At 44.4% G+C, this 27468-nt stretch overlaps 1 protein-coding gene across 1 annotated transcript; it reads left to right on the top strand.

The window, feature by feature from the left end:
- Dpt (dermatopontin) lies at nt 1–27468 on the top strand. The gene is made up of 4 exons (XM_048421543.3): nt 1–405; nt 10967–11092; nt 22316–22423; nt 26363–27468. The coding sequence occupies exons 1-4, from the start codon at nt 101–103 to the stop codon at nt 26427–26429; spliced, it is 606 nt and encodes a 201-aa protein (XP_048277500.1). The 5' UTR covers nt 1–100; the 3' UTR covers nt 26430–27468.

The raw sequence follows: 27468 nt of genomic DNA, 5'->3' as shown, positions 1-27468 counted from the left end.
TCGCCCGCATCTGGGAGCCACATGTCAGCGGCGGCTGTATAAAAGTCAGCCCCAACAGCTTAGGGTGACTTTTTTTGTTTTTTGCCAAAGGTCGGGCGGCATGGACCTCACTCTTCTGTGGGTGCTTCTGCCTCTGGTAACCACAGCCTGGGGCCAGTACGGGGACTATGGGTACCCATACCAGCAATATCACGACTACAGTGACGATGGCTGGGTGAATCTGAACCGACAAGGCTTCAGCTACCAGTGTCCCCACGGCCAAGTGGTGGTCGCTGTGAGGAGCATCTTTAGCAAGAAGGAAGGCTCTGACCGACAATGGAACTACGCCTGCATGCCCACACCCCAAAGCCTCGGGGAGCCCACAGAGTGCTGGTGGGAGGAGATCAACAGAGCTGGCATGGAATGGTAAGGAGCAGCCAGCCAGTGCACTTGGGATGGGACGTCAGTGCTTGTACTCCAGGGAGGAATTTGGTCCCCAAGGCTGAGCACTGCTCTTTGCCTGGGCTTATCCTAAATTGGCTGTTGCATGCTCTCGTGGGCAGGGCTGGTACAACGTAGATGACATTGGGAGGTGGAAAACCAGAGTGGGATATGTCCGTGGAAGATGGACTTCTTTGTGCTTTTACTCCTTCAAAGGCCATCCCTGGGCTTAGTGTGGCCTGCGGGTCAGGTGTGTGTCTGGAGAATATTTATCAAACTGCATAAATAAATAAATAAAATAAAAAGTAAAAAAAAGAAAGAAAAAGAAATTTCTTAAGGAACTTATAGAAGGGAGCGTCGCTGTGACATTAGAACGGTGTTTTCGTTTGGTAATGGTTTATTGTTTTCTGAAAACATTTACTCCAGAAGAGTCAAGAAAATAAACAGCAGGGTCCTCAGCACACAAGAGTCTAAGAACTATTGATTCAGAGCAAGTGATTGGACAGAAGGGTCTGAGACATAGAAGCAAAGGGGAGTAAAGTCAGACAGCTGTCTGCTGTGTTGTGGAAACAGAGCTGTGGAGTTTTAGTGCTAAGATTTCTCTGTGTGTCTCTCTATCCCTCTCCTCCTATTCTCTTCCCTCCTCTCACAATTTAAAGTGGCCTCTATTACCAGGATATAGTTTACCAAAGGTTTTTAGAGGTGCTCTCCTGCTGTCTGCCCTTTACCCTAATCAATGGAGGCGAATCGGTCCCAGCTTGTGCTTCTTATGTGACAGTCCCAGCCCTGGTATTTGATGAGAGACTGGTCTCAGGAGCCAGTGATGGCTAGACCAGTCACTCACAGCTGTCTGAATACAGTCCTAATTTTAGGGCTTGCAGAGAGGGTGGAGATTGACCCTGAGAGAGTCAGGCTGAGGGAAGAGGTAGCCCGAAGGCTGCCACATACAGTGTCTGCCCAGCAAGACAACTGTGAGTGGGGCTCCTGCAAGACACTGGTGGAGTGGAGGACTGGAAGGGGTTAGCGTTAAACTTTAGTAGCGACAATACCACCCTTCCTGAAGAAAACGGCTCAGGTGAGGGAAGCAGCTGGACAGAAGGGGGCATCTGTAAGAACAGTCTCATTTATTGAGAGCTTCCTTAACCACACACCATACCGAACTTAACACAATTATCTCATTTAAGGCTTAAAATGAGCCTATAAATCATGCTGTAGGTATCCAAACTCTGGTTGAGAAATAAGGTGGTTTTCCTCAGCTAGAAAGACAAGCCTTGGATCCAGGAAGTCTTGGCTTGAAAGAACACATGCTGAGCCTGCTGCCTCCACCTCAGGTGGACTCTTGTCAGCAGAGCCTGGGGCCCAGAAGCACAGGCAAGTAGTTCGTCATCCTGGGAGAAGGTGGGATCTCCAAGACCCCCACAGAAGCCCAGCCCTGGTGAGGAAGGTGTCAGTTTGTTTTCAGCTCCTGAGGAGACGACCAGCCAGCTCCAAGAGAGAGCAATTACAGGAGCAGGTGCAGACCAAGGCCACCTGGACAGGCTTTGTTAGGCCCCACGTAGCCTCTCTGTCTCTGTCAAAGAGATTTAATGATCCAAAAGCCGTTCAGACACAGAGATGCCTCAGAGACTTGCCTTGAGGACAGATACCGGTGTCTCTTAGCAGTCCGGCTCATTGCTTGGCTTCAAGGGTGGAAATGACCTAGTTGCAAATGTCTGTCCAAGCCACCCACCCCAGGGGACCATCGTGTAAATGGATCCTCTTTCTAACCCCCGTGGTTAGAGCCACAGAAGAACAGTGCTTAGTGAATATTGCTCAAGCCAAAACAGGAGAGCCCTGCTCTAAGTCAGGGCTGGGGTGTTGGTTCTGGTGCTAAAGACAAAAAGCAGTGTGACTTTAGCCCCTCAGGTGTCTCTCTGCTGCCTCCTGCTGAGGATGAACCCCCAGACAGGTTCCACCAAGCAGCTGCTCACTTCTGAGTGTGCTTGGCTCTTGCTTGCAGTCCCTTGAGCTCTGTGTTCACCCAACTAAGGAGAGAAGCTAAATGCTGTCTAGTTTAAAATGTGGCCATTTGCGGTCGCTTTACCATGAACTTCCAAACTATTTGAAGAGAAGCAAAAACAAAACAAACACACAAACAAAATAACTGATTTGTTTTGTTTGTTTTGTTTTTGTCTATGGGGGAACCAGTGTGACGTTGACAGGCACGGTGTCTCTCCCCTCCTCTTCCTGTGTAATTTTGATGTTTGGACTCTAAGATCTCTGCTCTTCTCCTTTCACTCTCCGCTGTCTTCTTCTCCCCATCTCCACCAATCACAGGGATAGAAAGTCAGAACCGTGCAAAACAGCTTCTCCACTACATGTTCCAGATGCCCCAGAACTGGTACCAATTACGCTCCAGGCACTTTCTCCTAGACGGTCACGACTTTAAGATCAGACTGCAGTCTCAGTGAAAAATTTGGAAGGAAAGAAATTGCTCACAGGCTGGGGAGCAATTACGTGTCGCCCCACCCCCACCCCCTGCTGGCAGCAGGCTGTTACACTGTTCTAGGGAGGCGTTGTTGGTGAGTTTTCTGCAATTTGGCTGTCTTGTGTAAGTAAATTAGCTTTCAGGTTTATTTTAAGAGGGACAAACACAAACTTGACAAGACACAGGATCTGCTGAAGAGAACTTGCTAATGGGAAGCCATCTTTACAGGGTGCTGCTCTCAGAGCTGAGTGCGGCTACTTACGGTGTCTATGCGGAAAGTCACTGCTTCGAATAGGGCATTCCAAAGCAGGGTGTCTGTTTCTACCAGTGAAATTCCCAGGTGGCCTTACCTCGTCCTCCATGACTACATTTACCTGGGGGGTGGGGGTATCAGGGTGTTCTCAGGGGGTTCCTCTGACTTTGGATGGTGTGTACTGTAGGATGGCCAAGTTTCGTGTGGAGCGAGATGAAACCGGAAGTTGTAATGAAGCTGAGTTGTCCAAGGGTGATAGGTCCTCTGAGCTAGGGTTCTCCACACCCCGCAGCTGTGTTGTCCCTTAGGCATTCAGCTCCTTCTACAAAGGTGAGAAGAGAGAGGAGAAGTCAAAGGCATAGTGCTTCTAGGAGAAGAAGAAGGGAATTCTAAACTAACTCTGCATAGAAAACAAATATCTAGGACTTTAACATCCGTGTAAGGGCAGTCAATAGCAATTTAGTGACTATGGAATTTGACGAAACTTATTTTGGACACACCAAATTTATGTGAAGTCTGTATGTGGAGGAAGAGTGTTGTAGTATAGTGTGCCATGTCTACTTCCTGTACTTCAGAGAATCTGCAGGGACATTTTTAAAGCATCTGTTTTTTTGGAGCTGAATTTTGAAATAAATTGATCCATGACAATCCACATAAGTGAAAGGAGAAGGAAGGACAACTATTCCACAGGGTTATGTCAGCATCAGGGTAAGTCAGGAACTTTGGTTTCCACAGTCTACAATGTGCTATGCTGTGCAGTGCCAAACAATCATTCCAGCTCGTGGTGCTTAGTATTTCAAATGCACAAAGCTCTCTTCCATTAAACCAATGTCCTTCATCCTCTATACCCTCAGTACGTTCTGTTTCCTGAATATACTTACTTCTAGATCTATATTTCCTTGTTATTTGTTTCCCTCACTAAATATGAGTTTTATGAACTTAGGAATTTTGTCTCATTTGCTTCTGTGTTCCCAGTACCTAGAATAATGCTAGCACGTAGCAGACCCCCAATAAATGCACACTGAAAGATCAAATCATTCTAGTTGGTGCTTGAGGCAGCCTGAATCCCAGACAGTACCTCCACTGCCCTCAACGAAGATTTTCTCTGGGGTAAACCATTTTGCTTATGTCTTTATTTCTGGTATTTCCAAATTTATAAGACAGTGTTCAGCATTTTGTTTTGGCTTTCTGTATCTACTAATATGCAGAATGGTCTTTTAAGGTTCCCCAAGAATCATTAAAACATGTATAGAGCATGGTTGACATGCACTGTTTTCACAAGATGAACTCATTATTAAATTTATACTCTCCTATAATTTTGTTTCAGTAAACTAAAACATTTCATAGTAAACTCTTTGTTTCAAAGGCATAAGGACTAAGTATTACATATTATTGTGGCTTGACTCTTAGGTCAATAAAATGACATTAATGGGAAAGCAGATGAAATCATAGTAATTTCTAGAGTTTAGGGTTCGGTTAATATTATTTCTTAGTATTTAGAAACATGCTCGAGTTATGTGAGATTGCTCTGGGAAAGCTTGGTGAAGGACAGATGTGAAATTTATGTCATCCTTAAACCTAAACTTATTTCACAGTGAAAAGTTAAAAACTAAGAATTCGGGCTTGACTTGCTTGATGGGAAATTCAAAGTCAAACAGAATGTCACAGTATCCAAGAATCCCAAGACTAGAAGGGGTTTGAAGAGAATGTAGAACCATCTCCTTACACCACCAATTAGAAATGAAAGCTCAGAGTCAAGCAACGAAAAAGCCAGTGACATCATCACACTAAGCAAAAGTTGGATGACCCATGCCCTAATTTGCGTGGTGCTGGAGCTTGCAGCCTGTGCCATTTGTGTATTTGTTTGCCCATTTAGTGGTTGTTATAAACTTTGCTGGACTGTGAGAATATGAAGATTAGTGACATAAATCTGTGTCCTTGAATTACTCACAGTCCAGTCTTGTTTGGTCTCCACAACAGTATTGGGAACACTCAGTGGAAACTGAGACTCACTGAGACAAATCACACACAGTTGGTAAGTTACAAAGCAGGGTGGCAGGACACGTGGCTCTTGAAGCGTGTAATTCAGTCAGACTCTAGGAAGAGTAAATGCACAACTTTAAGTATTTGAATACTCACCATAGTTTAATAGCTATTGAGGGGGCATTAGACCAACAGGTTAAAATGTATTCTAATAACTGACGATCATGAACCCCCACAGCTAATTCCATTTGCTGTTCTTGCATAGAAACTTTCAGGATATAAGAACATCTCATGAAATATCGTGGATCTCTTCAGAGGCCTTTGAGTAGTCTCTTCTGACTGCTTTTCTATAATGGATCTTTCCATCTGACAGGTTATTTATGCTTCATACCCAGTAGACAGTCTTCCAGGCCTTAAACATGGAGCCAGGCAGCAGAACTAGTATCCAGGAACCGCAGGAAGAGCAGACTATATACAGCTGGACATTATTTAAAAAGACCAGGGTCCCGTCATTGATGATGAGTTGTATGGTATTTGCTTTCAAAACGCATTGATGCACTGGGAGGCAGTTGGATGAAGATGATTTTAAATGAAATGTGTGATGGTTGCATCAATACATCACAAGGAAAGAAAGCATCCATCTGAATTACAAGTGTGACACTTACTAGGGAACGAAGGCTGGAACTGCCTCTTGCCCTCTGGTATCCACTCTCTGAGGCTGTGCATGTCTCCTTGAGGGGGTTCAGCTCTAACCATTTCTCAAGGAGGCCCCAAGGATTATAGGTTAAGAAAATCCAGAAAGTCAAAGTTTTTAGTATTAAGCAGCCTTATCCTCCATCTAAGTTTTTAAATAATTTATTTTATTTGTAATTTTTTCTGTGCATTGGTTTGTGTTTCACAGGCGTGTATGGAGTTACAGAGAGCAATAAGTCGCCATGTGGGTGCTGGGAATTGAACTCAGGTCCTCTGGAAGAACAGTCAGTGCTCTTAATCACTGAGCCATCTCTCCAGTCCTAAGTTTTTATCCCTACCCATTACCTTATCATTACCTTACCATGTCATGACCTTGCCACCCCTGTCCAGTTTTCCATTTCTCTGCTCTTCCATCATTGGTCCAACTCTGCTTCTTGCTTACACTGTCTCCACATCAGAGCATCTGCCTGTCAATACCAGTGCTCTAAGAAGGAGACCAGACTGTGGACAGAGCAGACTTTTAATGAACACTTTTTGAAAGATTTAATCGACGCTCTAAAGTTCTGTGGACTGTGTTTTAAATGGCAAGTGATAACCAAAGAACTATTCCGGGAAAAACAAAATTAAAAATCTAAAGCTTGGTTCTGTGTTATAATTATCCACTTTGAGGAATGGAAACAGATTTTGGAAAGTGAGAAGGCTGTAACACAGGGTCCCTACAATGCAGGGAGCTGGCCACTGGTGTCTACTGCTCTTAGTCCAGCCTGACCATGGGGCTGGATGGTTAACAGCCCATAAAATACATGTGTATTGATGAAGAGGGGCAAGACCGATACGACTGGACTATCCAATTTAAAAGTATTTTGAGCAGCACTGATCAACATGGTACTGCGGCCTCTCCTTCTATATCCAAATTAATCCCATTTCCAATGCACTGAGATACTGGGCTTTCTACATTTTTAAACAGGGCTAGCAGAGATCAAAGGAGAAACAAAAACTCCAGAGAGAACTTAAAAAACAGCAAAGAAAAGATGCCCTCCCACCTCTGACTCATGTTCTTCCTCTCTGACCATCCCAGACTGGATAATATCAGAAAGTCCGGCTGAGGTACTGACAGAAGCAAAAGGACAATAACTGCTGTGTTGGCTTGTTTTGTACGTCCTTGGAAGGAGCATGCCTGAAAGTGTTGGTATAAACCAAGATATAGATCCTTTTCTACTTAGTTACTAGCTTGGCCACGCTCATCCAGGTACACTTCACTGAGTCCTCACAGTCATGTAAATGACATTCAGTAGAGCATGTTCAGGTTAAGTGGGAAAGAGACTCCCCACCTGCCGATTCCATGATTTCTGCTTTACCATTGCATACATAAGGGAAAATAGTCTGTCTTTGCTACTAAGGTGATGGTCTTGAGATAAATCATTTCCAGAAAGGCCATTTTCCTACAAACACGTCTGTAAATGTCGCTGGGACAGAAAGAGTAATAGCCTCACAGCTTCCCTTCCAGAAAACTCCCAGTCTCAGGCAGAGCACACCTGATAATGCTCTTGTTTTTGAAGCTGAAATTGATTCTCAAAGGGATCATGAAAAAGAATGAGAGGATGGTCTCTGAAGCAGGATATCAGGCCCTCATGTGCCAGGGGAGCATTTCCTTAGAGTTTGCTAAGTTTGGGGTCAATGTCACACTCAGCAGGAACGCTAGAGCCTTGGAGCTGAGGCTGTATTCTGCAGACCATTCAAAAGCAGCAAGCCTATGTGGAGAAGGGCACCAGGGTCTTGCTATGCCATTGTACCTCTGTTTCTTTTTCTTGCTTGAGTTTCTGTATGTTGAACAATACAGAACCTTCCAGCTCCCTCTCTCAGACTGGTGAGTTGCCTTCACCTCTTCTCGCCTGCCTTGTACCTGGGCCTGCAATTCTGCAGCTGTGCCCAGGGTTGTCATAAGCTTTGTTTTATAAGAAGCGATTGGAAAGGTGACTAGGAGTACAAACAGTGAGAGAGAATTACATAAAATGATACCCATTTTGCACCTTCATCCCCCAACAAGGCTGCTCCTGAAACAGAAGATAGAAACAGACAAATGAACCATTGCTCCAGTTTTCATAGAAACTACTTAGAGTTCCAGAGCCTTTCAAAGACTCAAATGATAACCCCTCAGGAGTTAAGTCTGCCCCTGATATCAGGAGATAGCTGGTCAAACATTTACTGGACAAGCCTCAGGCATTATGAGGGATACAAAATAAAGATCAAATGACCTTTTCCCACAAGGACTGTACTACCTACTTGGGTGATAAGAGATAATAGAGTCTCTGTGTAGAGAGTGGCCAAGGCATCCAATCTCAGTGAGCTCCATCCTAGGGGCCCAACAACTCAGAGAATGTGTGTGATGCTTTGTGGACACTCCACAAGGGAGCAGCTCTCATGAAGTAGATTCCAACTTGCTGTGTAGATTAGACCAAAGCATAGCAACAGTAAGTGATTTATAAAGCATTCAAACACCAGAATCCTCAGAATTTCCTATGCATTGTCTTATTTGGTTTTCAGAGAAGTATGCGCATATGCTATGATTATGCCCATTTTACAGAGGGAAAATCTAGGTGATTAGATGTCAAGATGGCTTGACAACTGATCTGGATGACTCAGCTAACAATGGAGCACAGTCCAGAAGCACAGCCTATGGTTCACTGTATCATGCCCATCTTCACATTGTGAGTACATACCCCGACCAAGGTCCAGTTCTGGAAGGAACAATTCCACACCATCAAACTCACAACAGGTTCACACTCCCAAACTATGAAGATGATCTAACTGAAGTTGGGGAGGAGCACCATTGTTTGGCTACCTTTCTAAAAATGTTCTGGGGGCTAGAAGCATGTAGGGTGCAATTGCTCTTCACAGGGGAGCATTATCTGAGGTGGCACGCTTCTCACAAAATCATGGGCTGGCTGTCCACAGAGAGACAGAGGCGAATTTGTAAAACCTACCACTGTGGGAACTCTTCCTTGTAGGGATCTGAGTACACAAAACACAGCGGTGGATAAAACCACACGCCAGATGGAGAGTCAAAGGTTCTGTTTTGGAGGAAGGTGGTTGCTTAATGATGACAAAACAGGAACTTGCAGAGAGTGCCAGTGTGCTCTGCCTTCTCTCTTTGAAGACCTTAGGGTTTGCCCATGACCCTTAGAGCTTATACTGGTTTCCTCATACCCATGTACCATACTGATAAGGAACTGAGATGGCTAGGGCCACCTAGAAGACTCAAGTATTGTTTTTGCATCACACTATGACAGCAGTAATCCATGACACATGTAGAAGGCCAAAGTGACTACACTCTTGAGGTATAAAGGGCTAGACAATCGAAAGCCATCTGTCTTAAACTCTATGGGTTTCATTATTGACCTCATAGAGCTGAGTTCTCTACTCTGAACTTCTTGCCACTCCTGAGAAACATGGTTGAGCAAACATCCCACCTACCTATCAATTTCTCTCTCATCACAGTATACACTGGTTAAAATGGAGCAGTAATAAATTGTTGAGTGGATGAATGGATAAAAGTGTATGTTTGAATGTATATGTGCATAAATGTGCACATAAATGGCAAATGAATGAAAAGTACAGATGTATGAGTTAATTTCCAGCGATGAAAAAGAACATGTCACTTAGATGCCCCAGTGTTACAGTTCACCAAGGTCTCCCTCAGTAGTCAGCATAGGGAACTCATTACCCCATTTTCATATTTTCTAGAAACTTAGTTTTGTTTGGAAAACAAGGTTAATCTACTAGCCTTTGTACTATGTACCATTGGCCACTATCTCCTGTTTCACATGAGAAGGGATAGATTGATGGTCCAGGTGCCTAGAAAACTGAAGGACATGAAAGTAGCTGAAGACCTGATTTGGAGGGGTTTGTACTATGATTTGAGTATGCTCACTAAAGTTCATATATTGTAAGCTTGATCCTTGAATTCATGTGCGGATGACGTTTGAATGTATGTCCTTTGAAAGGTAATAAGAAACAGGTAAGGATCCCATGATGGAATTAGTTGCTCCATAAGCGGGGAAGGAAAGACCCAAACTGGCACATTGCTCTGTCATGACCTGTGATGCCCTTCACCATGTTCCGGTGCAGTAAGTAGGTCTTCACCACATGCCAGCACCAGGCTCTAGGACTCCCCCACCCTCGGAACCCTGCACTAAACCAACCCCTACTCTTTTTCCAGTAATCAGTTAGAATAACAAAAAACAGCATGTGGAAATTTACAAAAAACTACAAAAGCTTTCCCTGCATAAGGCGAGGAAGCTCTGCAGCCAGGAGGAAAATTATCATCCCAGCAGAAAGGCAGTGTGTGATTAGGGGAAAGGATGGGCTGAGGTGCTGGAGATGGACCGAAGGGGGAAGAACCTTACTGTTCTTCACTAAGGGAGATGCCTTAAAGATGAGAGGGGTTGGTACCAAGACCAGCCCCATAGGCAGAAGAAGGTAAAACTTCGCTCTAGTGAAGGACCAGAGGGGAGGGCTAACTGTACTGGAGGAATCCGGACTGACAGGGCAGGAAAGGGGCCCTTGGAGACAGTTTGAACTCAGTCTGTGGATTTTCTGTGGGGATTTTTTCCATGTCTCTGGCACCTCTGTAGGTTCTAGAGGGGGGAGTTCAGAGACCCACTTAGAAGGCGATAGAAAGATTTCTGGATATACAGGGAGAATGCTAACTATGATCCTAGACTTCCCATTAGGTTCCCCTGGAGAGTCACTGCATCTATCTATACTTTGTGTGCTGTGCTGGGAGACAGTGAAATGTTTATTCGGCGCTCAACAATTCATCTTAGTTCTGTGTCAGCTTTCTAGTTTAAATTCAAGTAAAACAGCTTATAGCATCCTGATTTGTAAAATTCATAAATATCTTTCCATCCAACTGTGTATTTCTGGAGAGTCATCAGGCGCCAAGTCTCCCAAACTTCCTTCCACTGAAAGTTGCTGAGTCATTTGCGCTTTAATGATGAGCACGTAGTTTCTACTCTACAACATCTGTCCTTTGCACCAAACAGAACAACTTGTAGGTGTGTGGATCAGGGAGAGAGTGTGTCACTGTGTCAGGAGGGTCTGAGAAAGGGTCTGCATCTATCATTCCCCTGATGGTCTCTTCTCTTCAGGTACCAGACTTGTTCCAACAACGGACTGGTGGCCGGATTCCAGAGCCGCTACTTCGAGTCAGTGCTGGACCGGGAATGGCAATTTTACTGCTGTCGTTACAGCAAGAGATGCCCATATTCCTGCTGGTGAGTCTGGGAGCTAAACCTCATCCCTCATAGCTCCTGGGGGCAGTGGGAGCCTATGATGATCTGGTCCTTCAAATAAGTCCAAGGTGTCACAAACCAGCTTGATCAGCAGCAGCTAGAATGAATATTTAAGAGAACGAATGGCTAAGGAATATTCTTGTACTGGAAAGGGTTATCCAACCCGACGTTCTCCTACCCCTCTTTTACCATAAGAAAGAAAGAACAATGCAGTAAAGCAGTGACTGGTCAACCACCCAGCAGCTGAAGGCTGCTGACTCCCACCCATGTCTTTTCCTTCTGCCATGATAACTTCACCATACATACATTCAGGTCTGTTTGGGACCCATATTCCTGCAGCACCTCCAGGAGTAACCAAGTCTCTCATAGAGCACAGTCTAATAGAGAGTTAGAGACAGAAAGCAAAACAGCAATAGCAGCAATAACAAGGCGATGCTGGTGTTTCCTGAGTCACCTGGCAGGCTGTCTGTGATGCCCTATGTCCTTCTCTCTCTGAACTGAAGCCAGGTGCTTCCTGACCTTGCCTTCCAATTGTCTAGGAGAGTACACAGACTTGTGTTTACCCCACTAACTCACACCCGATGTTAACAACAGAACTCAGCCCAAATTCCTTGGTCCACAAACAATTCAGGCATTTAAACCTTCAACATTTGAAGCTCGGCTCATGCAAGTAATTTGTCTCTCTGTAGTCAGATGCTTGGGAGGACAGCCCTGAAAGATCTATTTGAGTTCTGCAATCACAATGCTACTCCACAGACGCCCCAGAGGTTCACTATGTCTCTAGAGGACCACAACCTTCCCCCCACGCAAAAAAAAAAAAAAAAAAAAAAAAAACCAAAAACAACACCTTTGCAGTTTTCCTCTTGCTGTAATGACACTCAATTCAGGTCTCAAAGTCAGCCCGTGTCGGAAGCAGCATGATGGAGCAGAAGCCTCTAGTTCCACCGAACTTCTTACTCCACCCCCGCAGGCGAGCTGGCATGCCAAGGGCTGCTGACTCAGCAGGGGCAGGTCCGGATTGAAGTCTAAAAATCTGCATGCTGTATTGGGCCCAAGGAGGGCTGGTAAAGACAAGGGGAGTCCTTAGCTGCAGCTTCCATGCTGCCGTTCACTGCAGTCTCTGCTTCATGCCCCACTGAAACTGCCCTATCTTTGGAAAGTCACGTTCGCTTCTCTGGAAACCTCAGGGCACCACTGAAAATGATGAAATGGTGGTGATATTTGTTTACTGTGTTTCCATTAAAAAACAAAACAAAAAAAAACCGATGAAAATGACAGTTTGTGATCTGGAAGGAAAGCAAACTTACCAGTTTATGTAAAAGTGTATGAAGAATGTCCGGAGTCTTCAGACTCCCCAAGGACACCCAATGGCATGCTTCTCTGAACCCCTGAAATGCAGGCTGAAATTCAAAGTCCCAAAAGAACTTTGAGGTTGTCCTGAGTCCTTACACTGTAATCACTCCAGAGGTGTGTTAGCCAAGAGGCAATCCAGGTTTCAGTCTGCAAAGAGGATTTGGGTTCTAAAGCAGCAAGGGAGACTAGGGATGAACCAATCCCCCCTTCCTACCTGCCAAGAGAACGGCTCCTCCGACACCGCAGTGAGCATCTTTTGTAGCAAGGCATTACAAGCCAGATGAAAGGAGAATAATGTATCTAATCAAACAAGTGAAAATAGTCATCAGCCTAGTGATGTATTTACCACACTAATAAGATTGTTTTTTCCAGTTTCCAAAGAAATACTTCCTAGATGGTGTCAGTGTTTGACCCAGAGGAGTGTTTGCAGTGTGTAGTTGAGAGAGTAGGCATCCTCAGGCAGTTGAGGCTCAGATGTAGGTAGCCCTGACCCTTCACAGGTGTACAACATACTGTTACACTCTATTTACGTATGAACGCTTCTCTCCACCTAGACTTTGAGAACCTGGTATAAGAAAAAACTTTGATCTTTGTATCCAGTGTCAGTCTAGCACAGTGCTTTGACCTTAGTCTCTCTCTCTCTCTCTCTCTCTCTCTCTCTCTCTCTCTCTCTCGTGTGTGTGTGTGTGTGTGTGTGTGTGTGTGTGTGTGTGTGTGCACAGGGTGGGGGAGAAAAGAGAGAGAGAGAGAAAAGAGATTGAACCCTGGGCAGAAGTTTCTTGCTTTCTTGCAGTGCTGGGCCTCCGGCATTCTAGCCACATGTTCCAGAACTGTGCCACATTCCCAGTCATAAGTGGCTTCTTAATATCTGTCAGCTGGGTGTGCAGTTAAGAGATTCTGGGGGACGTGCGGAGGAAGGTAATTTTTTTCCCAGAAAATAGGTTGTTGTTGTTTTTAACTCAAGTAGATTTTTTATTCTCCATCCCCACCCTCTCACTTCTGCCTTATAAGCTCTGTGCTCATGGAGATCTCTGTGCTAATGCATGTGAAGTCATTTAAAAAGAACTTTTATTTCTGTGTGTATATGTGTGTTTGTTTGCGTGTGGATGAACATGTGTTCAGATGCAGGTGCACATGCGTGTGGATGCTAAATATCTACCTGGGATATAGTTCCTAAGGAGACATCACCTTGTTTTCTTCAAGAGTCCTCCCTGGGACTTGGGTCTTACTGTGTTTAGTCTAGACTGGCTGACCAATGGGCCTCAGCTATCCTATCTTGGATTCCCCAATGCTGGGGTCACTAGGGTGAGCCACTATACTCAGATTTTGATATGGGTTCTGGAGATGAAATTCAGGTCTCCATATTTATGCAAGAAGCCTCTCTCCCCAGATCCCAAAACCTCCTAGTAACATCAGGCACACCACAGACTCTCACATTTGGTCAACTAATGAAGACTTTAGCTGACCCCCTGGTTTTACAGTGAGAGGGTTCTATGAGATCACAGGAACCTGTCATTGTTACTGGCTGTAATCACACAAAGCTGGCCTGTTTTAAAGTAGTGTTCCCTCCACTTTCCCAATGGCAGGAGGGGCCATCTAAGGGACCTTTCAGAGGCAGACACTATCCAGAAACACCATGCAAGGCCTAGAGTATCTTGCAAAAACCAGAACACGTGAAAGGAGTTGGATATGCAGAGGAGCAGGGGTCGCACTGTGTCATTCCTCCCCAGGAAGAGTGATGTGGGACAGCCACAGTTCCACCGCAGCGAGAGCCTGGGGTCTCTACCATGATGGGTGAGAGAGCCCACAGTGGCTGTGGCCAGAGACTCATGGCTGCTGCCTGGGGTCCTGGACAAACAGAACAAGAGGGAATGGGCTTAGGGCCCAAGGCTTCCAGCCATGGAGCAGATAAATGCCTGGGCTCCCTGACTGTAGAAAATCTGACTGACCACAGAGGTTGAGAATGGACGAAGAGACGGCTGGGACAGAGGCGGAAGCCCTGCCTTCTCAGGCCTTCTGTATTGTGTGTCAGCACTTTGACACTGATTCTTGAAGCTTCCCCTGTTCACTTGGGTGCCAAGGCCTGATAAAGATAAGTCCTTGTGTGTCAGGTTCTGCTATTGATCTAATGATGCCCCAGACTACAGTTGTCACCTGGGTTCCTTCCCCATAAATATTACATGCCCTGTCTCTCGTTAGAAACAACTCCCCCTTAGATGCAGCTCGTCACTTATAACACTAAGAGTTTAATGAGTATAAAAATATGCACAGGAGCAGAAAGCCTTGATAATTAACAATGGTCAAAATGAGTTGAGCAACTTTTCTTGAATTGACAGAAAGATTCAGGTTTCATAAAAATTTATCCCCAAGCCTCGGTCTTCAGTGATCCTGCACTCTGCATTCCCAACCCCCAACTCCTCATTTTCCCTCACCCCACCCCAGGTCCAGATGTATCACCATTGGTCAGAATCACAGGGTAAGGAGAGCAACATCATAAGTCAGTTCAGAAGCAGACTCCACAAATGAGTGTCTCAATGTGATTGGTTCTACCTCAGACAGCATAGTGTCAGAGCAGAGAGTTCATCTGGTGTCCTATGGAAGTGGTGCATTTTCCAGGGAGATCTCGGAGAAGTGGCAGGATGGGCATGTGCTAAACACCGTAGAAGACAGCGTATGACTCACTGTTTGAAGGGTGTCTAGACACTTCAGCAGGATCTTTAAATTGCCTGAGTCATGGTGCTATATTATACCTTTCTAAATTGAATGAAATCCCAAGGTCATAAATTCTCACTTCTTCAGCATCTCAGCACATTGCCTGGCCCTTAATATAAAAGTTGTCAAAAGAATAGCTACATCCTGCAAGCCCTAAGAGCAGTCGGAACAGAGAGACTGGCATTGGCAGAGTGGCTTTTTAATAGTTGTTCATTATTCTGCCTGATCCTCTTAATAGCCCCCAGTGAATTGACAACAACGCTCTACCACTGCATAGCAAAATGCTGGTAATCTCTGCTTTGGAATCTTCTCTTACAACACTTTAACAGATTGAATTAAATGGCAGAACTAGACACATGAAGGGATAGACCGTTCCTCCTACTTTGTCTTGTTTTAAAGATTTATTTCAATTTAAATGTGTGTGTGTGTGTGTGTGTGTGTGTGTGCGTGTGTGTGCATGCTTCTGCACATGAATATCCAGGCACCCATGAAATCCAGAGACCATTAGATTCCTTATATTTGGAGTTACAGGAGGTTGTAAGTCACCCCGTATGGGCTCTTGGAATTGAACTTTGGTCCTCTTCAGGAACAGTGGGAGTTCTGAAACATTGAGACATCTCTCCAGTCTCTGGGTCCATGTTTGATGCAAACTCTATGTCTCCCTGGCTGGTCTGGAACTTACTTTGTAGATCACGGTTTCCTCAAATGTTCAACAAACGTTTCCTGCCTTTATGTTCTGGGAGTGCTGGGATTACGGGCATGCTCCACTATAGTCAGCCTCTCTCCTACTCTGGAACACTCTCGGCAGCACGCATCCGAAGCTTGTCAAGTGAAGGTCTGGCTTCTCTGCACTTCCAACATTTCATTTAGAGACTCAGAAATATTCTAGGCTAGAAACAAAACAAATCATCACCAACTCCCAGATGCCTGTGGGATTATTTGTTTGGCGGGAACCAAGGTACTGTTCTGATTTCATCCTGAGAAGAGTCTCCTTGGATACTGCAGCATCGCTGAAGCCTGGCGAGAAAGCGCATTCCTGTTAGATGCAGACATGCCTTTACTAATCGGTTCCCACTGGACTGGCTGAATATATAAATGTAGTGCATATTTATTTAGATGAGAGAATCCAAATTCGTAGCCCAGTGGTCTGCAAACAACAAACACATGTCAGCAAAGGAGCCACAAGGCTCCAGAGACCTTCTGCACTCATCGCCTGCCCTCAGGCAGCTCCAGCTGCTGCAGGTCACAACCCAGGCAGTCTGCCAACTGGGTGTGAACCATGTGTCCTGGGAATGGAGGGTTTTGAATTGAGCAACTATTTTTCTCTCTAAATGTTTCTTCTTTGGATCTAAGGCTGCTTAGTAGGCTTGTTGGATGATCTATTTGGACACCGTCACCTGTTTAAGTGACCTTTACATTACCTTCCAGCCTGGCTTGCCATGGCAGTCAGACTGAGCGTTCTCCACCACTGTCCCCACCCCTCCTTGTGTTCAGGTCATAAAGCAGAGAATAGCTTTGCTGAATTCCTGGACATCTCTAGTCCACAACAAGATTCGGCCAAGGAGATAATTTGTCTCTCCCCTTTCACTGTGAATAATCCAGTCAAAGAGAACGTTGAACTCACAGCCTGTTGTTCAGATATTAACGCCAGGCGAGATTTGTTGGCAAGACCATTCCTGTAATGCGGTGTTCATCCTTAGGCCCTCCATCTGGGAGTCTGTCACCCCACCCTGCCTGAGTGGTCTCCTGTAGCACCTTTCCCAGAGGCCTAGTGAAGAGGAAGTTTCCATACTGAATGCCCTGAGCAAGCTAGGAGCTATAATTGCAGAGATGGAGCTGCCCACATCTTAAGAAAATTAGCCTGAAAGTGATCTTTTAAACGAGTGCACACTGAGTTTGGAGGTTTTTCTACTTCACTAACAACCAGCTTCTCACGCTGCATGCACTCCGTCTGGCAGACACAGTTCCTCTGAGCTTGAGCAAAATCATTTGTCCCTTTCATCAGCCATAGTGGCTGCCCAGTTACTCACCCCTGTTTATGATGCTGATGTCTGCTTGCTGCCTGCATATCGGAGATGCATCACTTGTGTTCAGACTTCAAAAGACAGAAATTTCAGGGATGTGTCTGATTGTCTAGGAGTCGGTTCACCCAAGCTGTGAATGACTTAGGACAAAGCAAAACCTCTCAATTACAGATAAGCCCACTTCCATCCATAGGATTCTAGTAGCCACTTTGATTTCTTCATTCATTTAACCAGTCGGCTACTGAAAGTGAATGGATATGAAATGACTTCAATTCATAGAGTTAGGATAAGCTTCTAACAGCAAATGGTTCTGTTGCTCTATTGATATCTTCCCTGTGCTGGTGGAGAAACTGAGGTACAGAAGCTGTCATTTTCTTCAAAGGGGTGAGCCTGATTCAAAGAGGTCTCGCTAACCTCCAGATCCCTTGTTATTTGTATAGTGCACAGCTACCTGCCTCTCAATACAGGAAAAAAGTAAGAATATACATCAAACACTAGACAAAGCTACAATCCACAGCTCATGGTGGGGGGAAGGGCTTGGCTAGTGGAAGGGAGAAGTTGGAGGTGAAGCTGTCCTTGCTGATGTGCAGGTTAGGGTAGCCAGGAGATAATATGGCTGATGACAGTCACAGTAATCAAAATGAATGTGACTGCCGAGCAGCCCTTGAAGCACAAGCTGGAGGCTCACTTTCAAAACAGCAGTTTGAAAAAAGTTCAGGGACTTTCCTCTTCTCATTTAAGTCCCAGACATCCCGGGAACTGTGCTTCCCCTGTGTGGTGAGACATAGCTGAGCTGTTTGAAATATAAACCCCCAAATGCCACAGAGGATAGGCATGAACATTTGATGTTTGTCACAGCCCAAGTCCCCAGAATTCAGTCTGTCTACACCAAGAAGGGCACTTATGAGACTGTGGAGGACATGGACTCTTCACGTCGTGTCTTTTTATTTTTATTGTTTTTACACATAGGCCCATTTGGGTTTTTATCATTCTGTCTTTGCAAAAAAGAATTCAAACAAGTTCCAATGTAGCATGAATTAAGAATGTTAGGGCACTAACAAAGTCATCTACCCTGGAGTATCCTCCTTCCTTATTGTTGTCTGGGAAGGCCTTAGGCAAGCAGCTTGATCATGAATAGACTGGGACGTTTAAGAATGTTCCCAGTGACTTCCTGTCAGAAACTAGTATCTTCTTTGATCTAAGTGTAAAAGGTAAGCCAATCTTGACACACCAAGTCTGGACTTGTTGAGTGTCTCCTCTAGGCCCTTGAAAACTAGCTCATAAAAGATGTGTATGGTGTCATGTACCCGTGATGCTTTAAAGAGATCTCTCTGCCAGTCACCCTGTGACGTGGTTAGACGTGGTTAATTGAGTCCGTTTGTACCTGTTGACAATTTCAGCGGTTCAGCTATCACGGATGAGAAAGTCCTGTGTCAATCTTCCTTCAGTTCAAACTAAGTTTTGGCTGCTCACAACTAAGGCATCATTTAATTTCTCTCCATCTTGTTCATCCCTATCTGACACAAGAAGCTGTACAAAGCTTAAGATACCAAGTTCTCCAAGCTCTGGAACAAAGAGTGAGCAATAACTATTTCCTGAAAGTGGTGGGGAAATGAGCATACACGCATGTGGATCCACACACGCACACACACATATATACATACATGAACACACATGCATATACCTACACATGTGGATCCACACATGCACACACACATATACATACATGAACACACATGCATATACCTACGCTTAGTGATGTTTTTTTAACTAAAGAGAGTATGCTCCCATATATTGCTCAGAAGTACTTTTAAAATAAGCTTATTTCTTTAATATATTGTCCTCCCCTTTATCTTACCAAGCCTCAGGTTTAATTGGTTATTTTATCTGGGCTAGAAAGTGAGACTATACTCTCTGTGAGGGACTTTGCCAAAAAGCTGTCTGAAACTACACAGTAATTCATAGGAAAGCTGAAACCACACTGAACTCTCTCCTACCCTTAAGGAAGCCAAGAACATGTCCAATAAAACATGATCATCCTGTTTCCTTTGTCCTCTTTTAACTTTCTGAAAAGTGTGAACACTTTGTCTCAGTTCTAGCTCTGTAAGTTTAAAGAACTATTACTGGGGTTTTTATTCATTAGGACACTGTGTGTGTATGTGTGATGCCATTAAGAAATAAATGAGCATATATATATATATATATATATATATATATATATATATATATTGAACTAAAAATACGGAATGCTAGGCTGAATTGAAACAGAAATTCTTGTTGTCAGTGGTGGCTCACACTACCAATGACAGGGGTCCTTTTCTACTTCCGCATTTTTGGTTCCCAGCCTCCTTTGCCATTCTCTTAATCCAAGGTTCTGGAAGAAAGTGCAAACTTGGTCTCCTGATTTTATGATGAAAACAAAATAAAACACAACTGAAAATCAAAGCTAAACCTAACTGGGACCAAGATGGAAACATGCCAGGGGCACACACCTCCCCCTCCCCCGGGAAGTTCCAGACATTTGGAGGACTGCTACCTACTCTGCTACCATAGAGAGGTTTCCTAGAAAAACCTGCCCACCTGAACAGGAGATCCCACCTATTTTCTATAAAGTAAATAATGAATCCCCACCAGAAAAGGCATTAGGGAACTTATTGGTGTTTATTTTAAACGCAAGTTTTTCTTTTCCATTTTATCCCAAATGTTTTTAACTATCTAAGTGATCTGAGAACAGAGCAAAAGGTCAATGGAAGCAAGAGGCAACCAGTTTGGGTAATTGGGCAGAGTCTACTGCAATATTGCTAGAGAAGATATAAAAATGCTTGGTAACTAAGTTTTATGCATCATGTCTAAATGCTGCTTTTTGAAGTTCTAGAATATGTTCTATCAAATACAGAAAACACTCTCAAAATCCTGCTTTATTCTGCTGTTATACCGCACCCTCTGTCTCCGGGCAAGCTGTCCTATAGCTGTCCCCGAATCCTCAGATCACAAGCCAGTGGACTCCAAATGAGGCCTCATTAGGTTCTCCAATGAAGCACTTAACTAGATTTTTTTTTTGTTGTTAGACAAAAGAAGTATTGTTTCAGGGTCTCTTTACAAGCACAAAAGAGATTTAAATTTTTCCCTTAATGAAATATCAAGTAAAAATACATGCAACCACTCCGGGTCAGGCTTGGTATCTAAGGAGGCCTAGTGATGATGTCTTCAAAGAGACAAAGCATAGGAGAGAGTGAGCCGTGCAGGCCAAGGGATGGCTAACAATAACCCACAGAGAGGGTTTAGATTTCTAAGTCCCACTTCCCTGGGCTGACCGCGGTCTCGCTGCACCTAAGCACTCCTTGTAGACCAACCCACCAACCCTTCTGATTTGTAAATGGGGATCTTGTGAAAATCCTTACAGTCTTGAGAGAAAGGCCATTAACGGCAGAAAGGAAGATCGTCCTATCTTCAATACGCAATGGCCTGGCAAACCCAAATCAAATGGGATTACTGCCACTCACAAATGAGCTGCTTCCTGAGCAGCCCTGGGGATACAGATGGAATTCAGGAGTGGGAGTGCGTGTGTGTCATCTGGGCCCTTGAGAGGTAAATGCAGAAGTGTGAAGAGCTGAAAGCTATCTTAGCTGCTAATAGTGAGCTCAAGGCTTGGTAGGCTACGTGAGACCTGTCTCAGAAAAGACATGCCGTCTTTGTTTTCATTTTTGTTTTTGTCTTTTCTTTATGAGAACCAGAGGAGTCTAAATTTGTCCCAGGATTGATTCAGTCTTTGAGAATAAAACAGGAGGAATAAGAAAAGGAAGTAGAAGCGCCAATGCTGCTGGTGGAGGAGAATATTATTTAATGACTCCATACCTGCCTTATGTAATTATATTACACACACTTTCACTAGCTGCAGTGAAAATGTACAGGATAACTTTCACTTTTAATAGACCAGGAAACAAATTAAATTACTCTCCAAAAGCCATTTTTTATTCAGAAAATATTTGCCAAGTAGCAGGAAGTATTTGAGCGGCCAGAGCAACAATGACAACGGTAGAGCTGTATCTTTGCAAAGCTCACATTTTAGCTGGCCATTTTAAACACAATAACTATTATTAGTCATGATAAGAAATATGTGTTGGCTGGGCGGTGGTACACACACCTTTAATTACAGCACTCCGGAGGCAGAGGCAGGTGGATCTCTGTGAGTTCAAGGCCAGCCTGGTCTGCAAGAGCTAGTTCCAGCTCCAAAGCTACAGAGAAATCCTGTTTCAAAACAAAACAAAACAAAAGAAATGTGTGTTGAATTGTCACATAATATATGCATATAATAAGTGCATATATACATTGAATAACGTTCTCATACACAGACTCTATTGCAAGCAATGCACCATGTGACCTGACACTTTTCTATTCTGTTGCGTTCTCTTTGAAGCTGGTATATCAGTTATTTTTCTCATTGCTCTGACAAAAGCTACTTAAGGAAGGGAAGGCTTAATTTGCTCACAGTGCCGGGGTACAGTCCATCATGGCAGAGAAGTCATGGCAGCTGGAGGTAGAGGTAGCTCCAGATTGTATCCAGTCAGGAAGCAAAGATGGGTGAACACTGATGAATTGCTTCCATTATTTTATTTAGTTCAAGACCCCAGCCCATGAGATGGCACCATCTACATTTAGGGTTTTTATCTTCCTACCCAGTTAACCCAATCTAGAAAATTCCCTTACAGGCAAGTCCAGAGATTTGTCTCCACGGTTGGCTCTAGACCCTTTTAGGTTGACGATCAATATAAAGCATTAGAGAGCTAACCATAATCAGTTCAACCGATTTTATGATCTAATAATGAGTCAGGCATGATCCAATGTGAAACAGGCTGACCTGAACAGAATGGAAATAATTCAACATGTCTTCAAAGACTGGGAGCCTTCTGTGTATGTTCCAGTTATAGCTGCTGCTACTGCATGTGCTTAGTGCACAGGACAATGGCTAGGGAAAGGCCGATGAGAAACGGAAGAAGATGTCTATCTTTTGGGCTTGGCAGAAACCATCTAACTACAGTTCCGATTGCTCAAGCTCTTCCCCCTCTCCTTCACGTGAGCCCTCTGTTTGCTCCAACCCTTTGTTCTCTCCACACAGGCTGACAACAGAATACCCAGGCCACTATGGGGAAGAAATGGACATGATTTCCTATAACTATGACTACTACATCCGGGGAGCAACAACCACTTTCTCTGCGGTGGAAAGGTGAGAAAGGTCACCCCTTTTCCAGCAGGCTCGGGGTTAGAGATGTGTGGATCTACTTCTTGCCAGGATCCTGACTGTGGGTATTTTTACCCGCTGACCTCCATACTCTAGTTTCCTACTTAGTTAAGGATTAACTGTGGGTTTGGTTAGGTAGCAGGAGCCAGTGAGAAGGGAGAGCCTTCAGGATCTGCCTCACAAGGCAGAGTGACCGTTCCAAGGAGGACAGATATCAGCCTACTCCACAGCAGAGTCCGGAACTTGATGGATATTGGCGTCCCTTGATGGTCTGAGCAATTCCTGTACTCAGCTTCAGAAAGCACTTGGCATGACAAGAACAGATTGGAACAGTTGAAAGAGTTGGGCCCTCTCTAGTCCTGTGCCTTGTGTATGCTCCCCGCTTAGAACTGTAGGACGGGAGAGAGAAAAGAAGAGGAAGGGATTGGATAGGAAGAACACACAAAACCATTCTCGCGGTATGCTCAGTCTGTTAAAGCAAAACACCTCAGACTGGACCATTTATGAAAACCAGAAATCTATTCCTCACAGTCCCAGAGGCTGGGAAATTCGAGATCAAGGAAGGAGCAGATATATGGTAAGGACTGCTCTTTGCTTTAAAGATGGGACCTTTCACTGTGTCCCCATACAGCAGATGGACAAGACAGTTGCCCTGAACCTATTTACAAAAGCACTAATAGTCACAAGGGCAGCATCTTTTTAACATAGCCAGCCCCCACAACCCTTGCCTCTTAGTACTGCTTAGTACTACTTATGACTACATTAGACACTAATTTCCAGCACACAGATGCTGTGGCAGACATTAACATGTGGACTATGTGATCTAACTAATCACATCCAGAAATGAAAAAGGAGTAAGCCATTCCATGATGAAGTGGGAATCTTTCTTGAATGAAAAGAAGATTTGAGTAACTCGAGAAAAACAGCAACCTGCACCCCCAGCCCACTCCCACTCCCACTTCTCCCATTATTCTTTTGTGGTCCTCTCCCAAATACACTCAAACAATAAGAAAACAAGGTTCAAAATTCCTGTAGACATGATCTTCATGTAGACCTTGTGGTTAGTTCTCTATTAATACATGGTAAAGTATGGAGAAATTCAGACCTTAAGAGTTGGTGTGACCACTTTTAATCAGGTGATAATGATGTCACACAAAAATGAATTCCAGGAAGATCACCCACTCAGGTTTTGCAAACCAAATAGAGCTGACAGCAGAATCTCATCAGCTAACAGACTATGAGCAATCCGAGTGACATTTATCTTCTGTGTCTATGCTTTTAAATGCAGTTGCATCTCAATTAACTGCCATTAACTTATTTAATATGGATTATAACTTTTAAAAAATATATATAATATAAAATAGTTTTGGAAAAGCACTTTATATGTTCCAGGCTCCACAACAATGATTCTTGTTTCCCCACAGGAGAACACCTCAGTTCTCATATGCAACTTGTTTTTGTTAGAGATAAGATTTTAACTAATTTAGTTACCCATTTCCTAACATCTACAGTTTCAAAAAGGAATGGGGCTTAGGATAAACTCACCCTACTGAGGAGAAACAATTGAGTGATGTGCTGCACGGCAACTATATTTAAATACAGATCCAAGAACTCAAAGAGTACAAAAATCTAATGTCATTGAACAGCAAAATGTCTGCCAAAGTTCAGAAGAGAGTACCAGTGTCCAGTGCTCCTAAAGATTCCCCAGGTTAAAGGGGAAACTGGTTCTGAGTTTTCTGGTTAATAATATAGCAGGAAATGAAAACAGTAAAGAATGAATATCACTCAAAATTGGTGTGAAGTATTTTTCAGCAGTTGAAATGGCCAGTTCTTGCTGGCTTGGAAATGATTAGTCACATAAATTGTATAGACTCACTGAAGACTGAGATATGGTGTGTCCGGAGTGTTTTAAAATGAATCCTTCCTCCTGTCAGATTTAAAAAAAAAAAGAAAGAAAGAAAGAAAGAAAGAAAGGAAGGAAGAAAGGAAGAAAGAAAGGAAAAAAGAGCATGCCCATGTAATTTTGCTGCAATTGTTAACATTCAGTGGCTTGAAGGTCCTCAGTTTTGGTTTCTTTCTTTCTGTTCAGGATGGTATGCTCGCCCCCACCTCCACTGGACAAATACCTTCAGAACAAGGGCTTCCCTTTCTTGTGTAGCTCATGGAGTCTCCTGGAATAGTTTCTCGCCCTGGGCAGAGACGATTCTTTGTTGCAGGTGTCTGTCCTGCGAGTCTCTAGGTGTTAGGCCAACCCACTGTCACACCCTTCAGCGTGATAAATAAAACTCTTTGAAGCCATCGACAAATATACCATGGTAGCCCCTGAGCCCCTAGTTGAAAAGTACTATCTGGGAGGGAAAACAGAACCTGGCTGGACCCCTTGATTCTTTTAGGACAAAGTCTAAATTTCTCCCAGTATCTGTTAACTGCCTCTTAAAAGAATCACATGAATGCTGGGCCACAAGATCTTCCTTATCTTCTTCCTGCACAGATACGCACTTCTTAGCTGTGATAATTAAATTCACTTAGAAAACACACACAGCACCAGCTTATTAATCATCTAAAGCCAGCCGTATCCTCTGTGGATGATTTTACGAAAACAAATATCAATACACAGCTCCTTCCCCTAGGTCCTCAAAGCTGTGTACTGGAGAACAGCACTATCCCCAATGACTCTGCACAGACAAAGCTGGAAAAAGCTGGAAAAACAGCCTCAGAATTAGGAAGCCAGCCTTGGGCTATTCACTTACCGCTCCCATCCCCCACCCAGAATAGCATGGTCATCCCCACACATTTCTCACTCAGAAGCTGGATGCAGGTACCGCCTGCTGTAGTGTTCAGGAGACACCAAATTAGACACCTGGAGAATGGAAAGGGGAGGAGAGAAATGACTGTGTTTGGAAGAAATTGCTTGGTTGGCTACCGAGCCAGTAGTCTCACACTTTATTGGAATTATGCAAAGCACACGACAGCTGTGTCCTCTGGTGGCATTGCAGTCACCTGGCAAGGGAAGCAGAGTGGTATAGGAGAAAGAGCAAGATTTGAGGCCAGCACACTTGAAATCTGATATCATCACCTATCATTTGTAATCCTTTAAAGCAAGTCTCAGTTCACTGAGCCTGTTTCTTCACAAAACAATGAGTCACTGTGGGGATTACTGAAGGAACACGTAGTCGTAGAGCATCTGATGCAGGGCTGGGCACATTGGAAGCACAGGGGGCTTCACAACAATGGTGCCTGCCATGGTTAAATAGTATCAGACGGCGGGAGTGCTCTTCAACGTAGATAGTCCCTGCATGTCTATTAAATGGTTGAAAAGAGAACACAGTCCTAAGTTTAGCAAACACAGGTACCCACACCCTGTTTTTCAAAACTGAGCAGTTCTATGCCCTTTCAAATCCATCCCATCCCTTAAACAGCCATTCCATTTCCAATAGGGGAGAAGACAGGCTTTCTCTTTCCCACCGGAAGGTGTCTCGAGTTGTCCCCACTCACCATACACGTGCCTTCAAAGGGGAAGCACAGTACACGTCTAGTAGTCCCTGTCATGGAGAGTACTGACTGGGTAGAAAGGAAGGGTTGGCAGGACAATAGATGGTCTTTTGGGGGAAGTTTCTTCACAATGAAATGGAGACGGTGCTAATAAATGTTTTTACTCTGAGCCATGAAACTTGTAAATCCTGGAGGCACCTTGGAGGTTCAGTCACGGAGAACTAACCTCCGGCCATGAACAAGAGCCTCCATATGGCCTATAGCCAGTAAGGGGCCAACTAACCTTACAGACCCGTTGGTTGTCTGGAGTCGTTATTGCAAAGTCTTCTAAGAACAAGGTGAGGCACCCCTGCTGCTCTGAGATCCTGTCAGAGCTGTTTACCTGCAGCGACTCTTTCCGTTCTCACTGATCGTCTGGTTCTCCTCCCACAGGGATCGCCAGTGGAAGTTCATAATGTGCCGGATGACTGACTACGACTGCGAGTTCCCAAGTGTTTAGATTTGCCGCCTACAGAGGCCTGGGTGAAGGGCGAGGAGCCAGGAGTCCTGGGGGTCTCATGTCACACAGGCTGATATCGGTTAGAACATCTGCAGTTCTTTCGCTCTCTTCCCTGAGATGGGAGCTACGGTGTCAGCTGCCTGGGTCTTTCTCACCACGATTGCACATATAAACAAACCCACAATTCAGCCTAGTTTCTCACTTTCAACACTTTCCATAACAACCCTCTCCAGTTGCAGCTGATGGCTTCCTTGCATACCGCATATACAGGGCCTGCATTCTTGCCGCCTGCCGCCCAGAGCACCTGCCAACACCTTGCTGCTGTTCTCACTCGAACTTGAGCATCAAATTCAGCTTAGGGAGCTTGGAGGGAGAGAGAGAGAAAGGAGGAGTTGAGATAAAGATTCTCTAAAGTTAAGTCCATTTGAGTGACACCCAGAGACCTCACCTGGGTGGAGAAGCACTCTCTGTCTTAAGGGAACTACCCACTCTCTCCTTCCTTGGGGGTCACACTTACGTAGAAGTCCAAGTGAAGATCCATGTGCTCCAGGAGAGAGGGGACTTGGAGGTGAAAGGGGGAGGTGGGAGGGTTTGAGGACCGAACTGAGACGTCAGGCTGAAAGAACTTCTTCCATTCAAAGACATACGTCAACAAATTCCAAAATGGAAATAAATATGAGGGCCAGGAGAACCTGTGAGAGTCAGTCTCAAGATAGAAATAGTGGAAGATGAGAGAATGGGAGTCCAATTAGGAACGTGGAGAGACAAGAGTGGCCAGGAGAAAAGGGATCTTGGGTCATGAGAAGCTTGGGACACGCCCAGTATTCTTAGGAAGGCTTGCGTATCCCCACAAACCACGGGAGAGCTGATGGCACCTATCTGGACTGGTCCTGAAGGGTCCACCCCCCTTTCCCATGTAGCTTGGCAGTGAATTCTGTGGGGATGACACTGTCTTTCTCTCTCTGGTGACATCTCTTTCCTTAGCCACCTGTACCTTCTTTCTCACAATAAAAAAATAAACAAAAGTATTAATATTCAC

Source organism: Myodes glareolus, chromosome 5 (assembly GCF_982192425.1).
Source record: "Myodes glareolus chromosome 5, mMyoGla1.1, whole genome shotgun sequence".
Classification (NCBI taxonomy): Eukaryota; Metazoa; Chordata; class Mammalia; order Rodentia; family Cricetidae; genus Myodes; species Myodes glareolus.
The sequence above is the reverse complement of the archived record's forward strand: the minus strand, read 5'-3'. Positions and strand labels throughout refer to the sequence as shown.

Bases quoted from the DNA above. Each gene is read 5' to 3' on its own strand.
- Dpt (XM_048421543.3), top strand. From the start codon at position 101: ATGGACCTCACTCTTCTGTGGGTGCTTCTGCCTCTGGTAACCACAGCC. The intron at 406-10,966 runs GTAAGGAGCAGC...TCTTCTCTTCAG, and splicing joins AACAGAGCTGGCATGGAATG to GTACCAGACTTGTTCCAACA. The intron at 11,093-22,315 runs GTGAGTCTGGGA...CTCTCCACACAG, and splicing joins AGATGCCCATATTCCTGCTG to GCTGACAACAGAATACCCAG.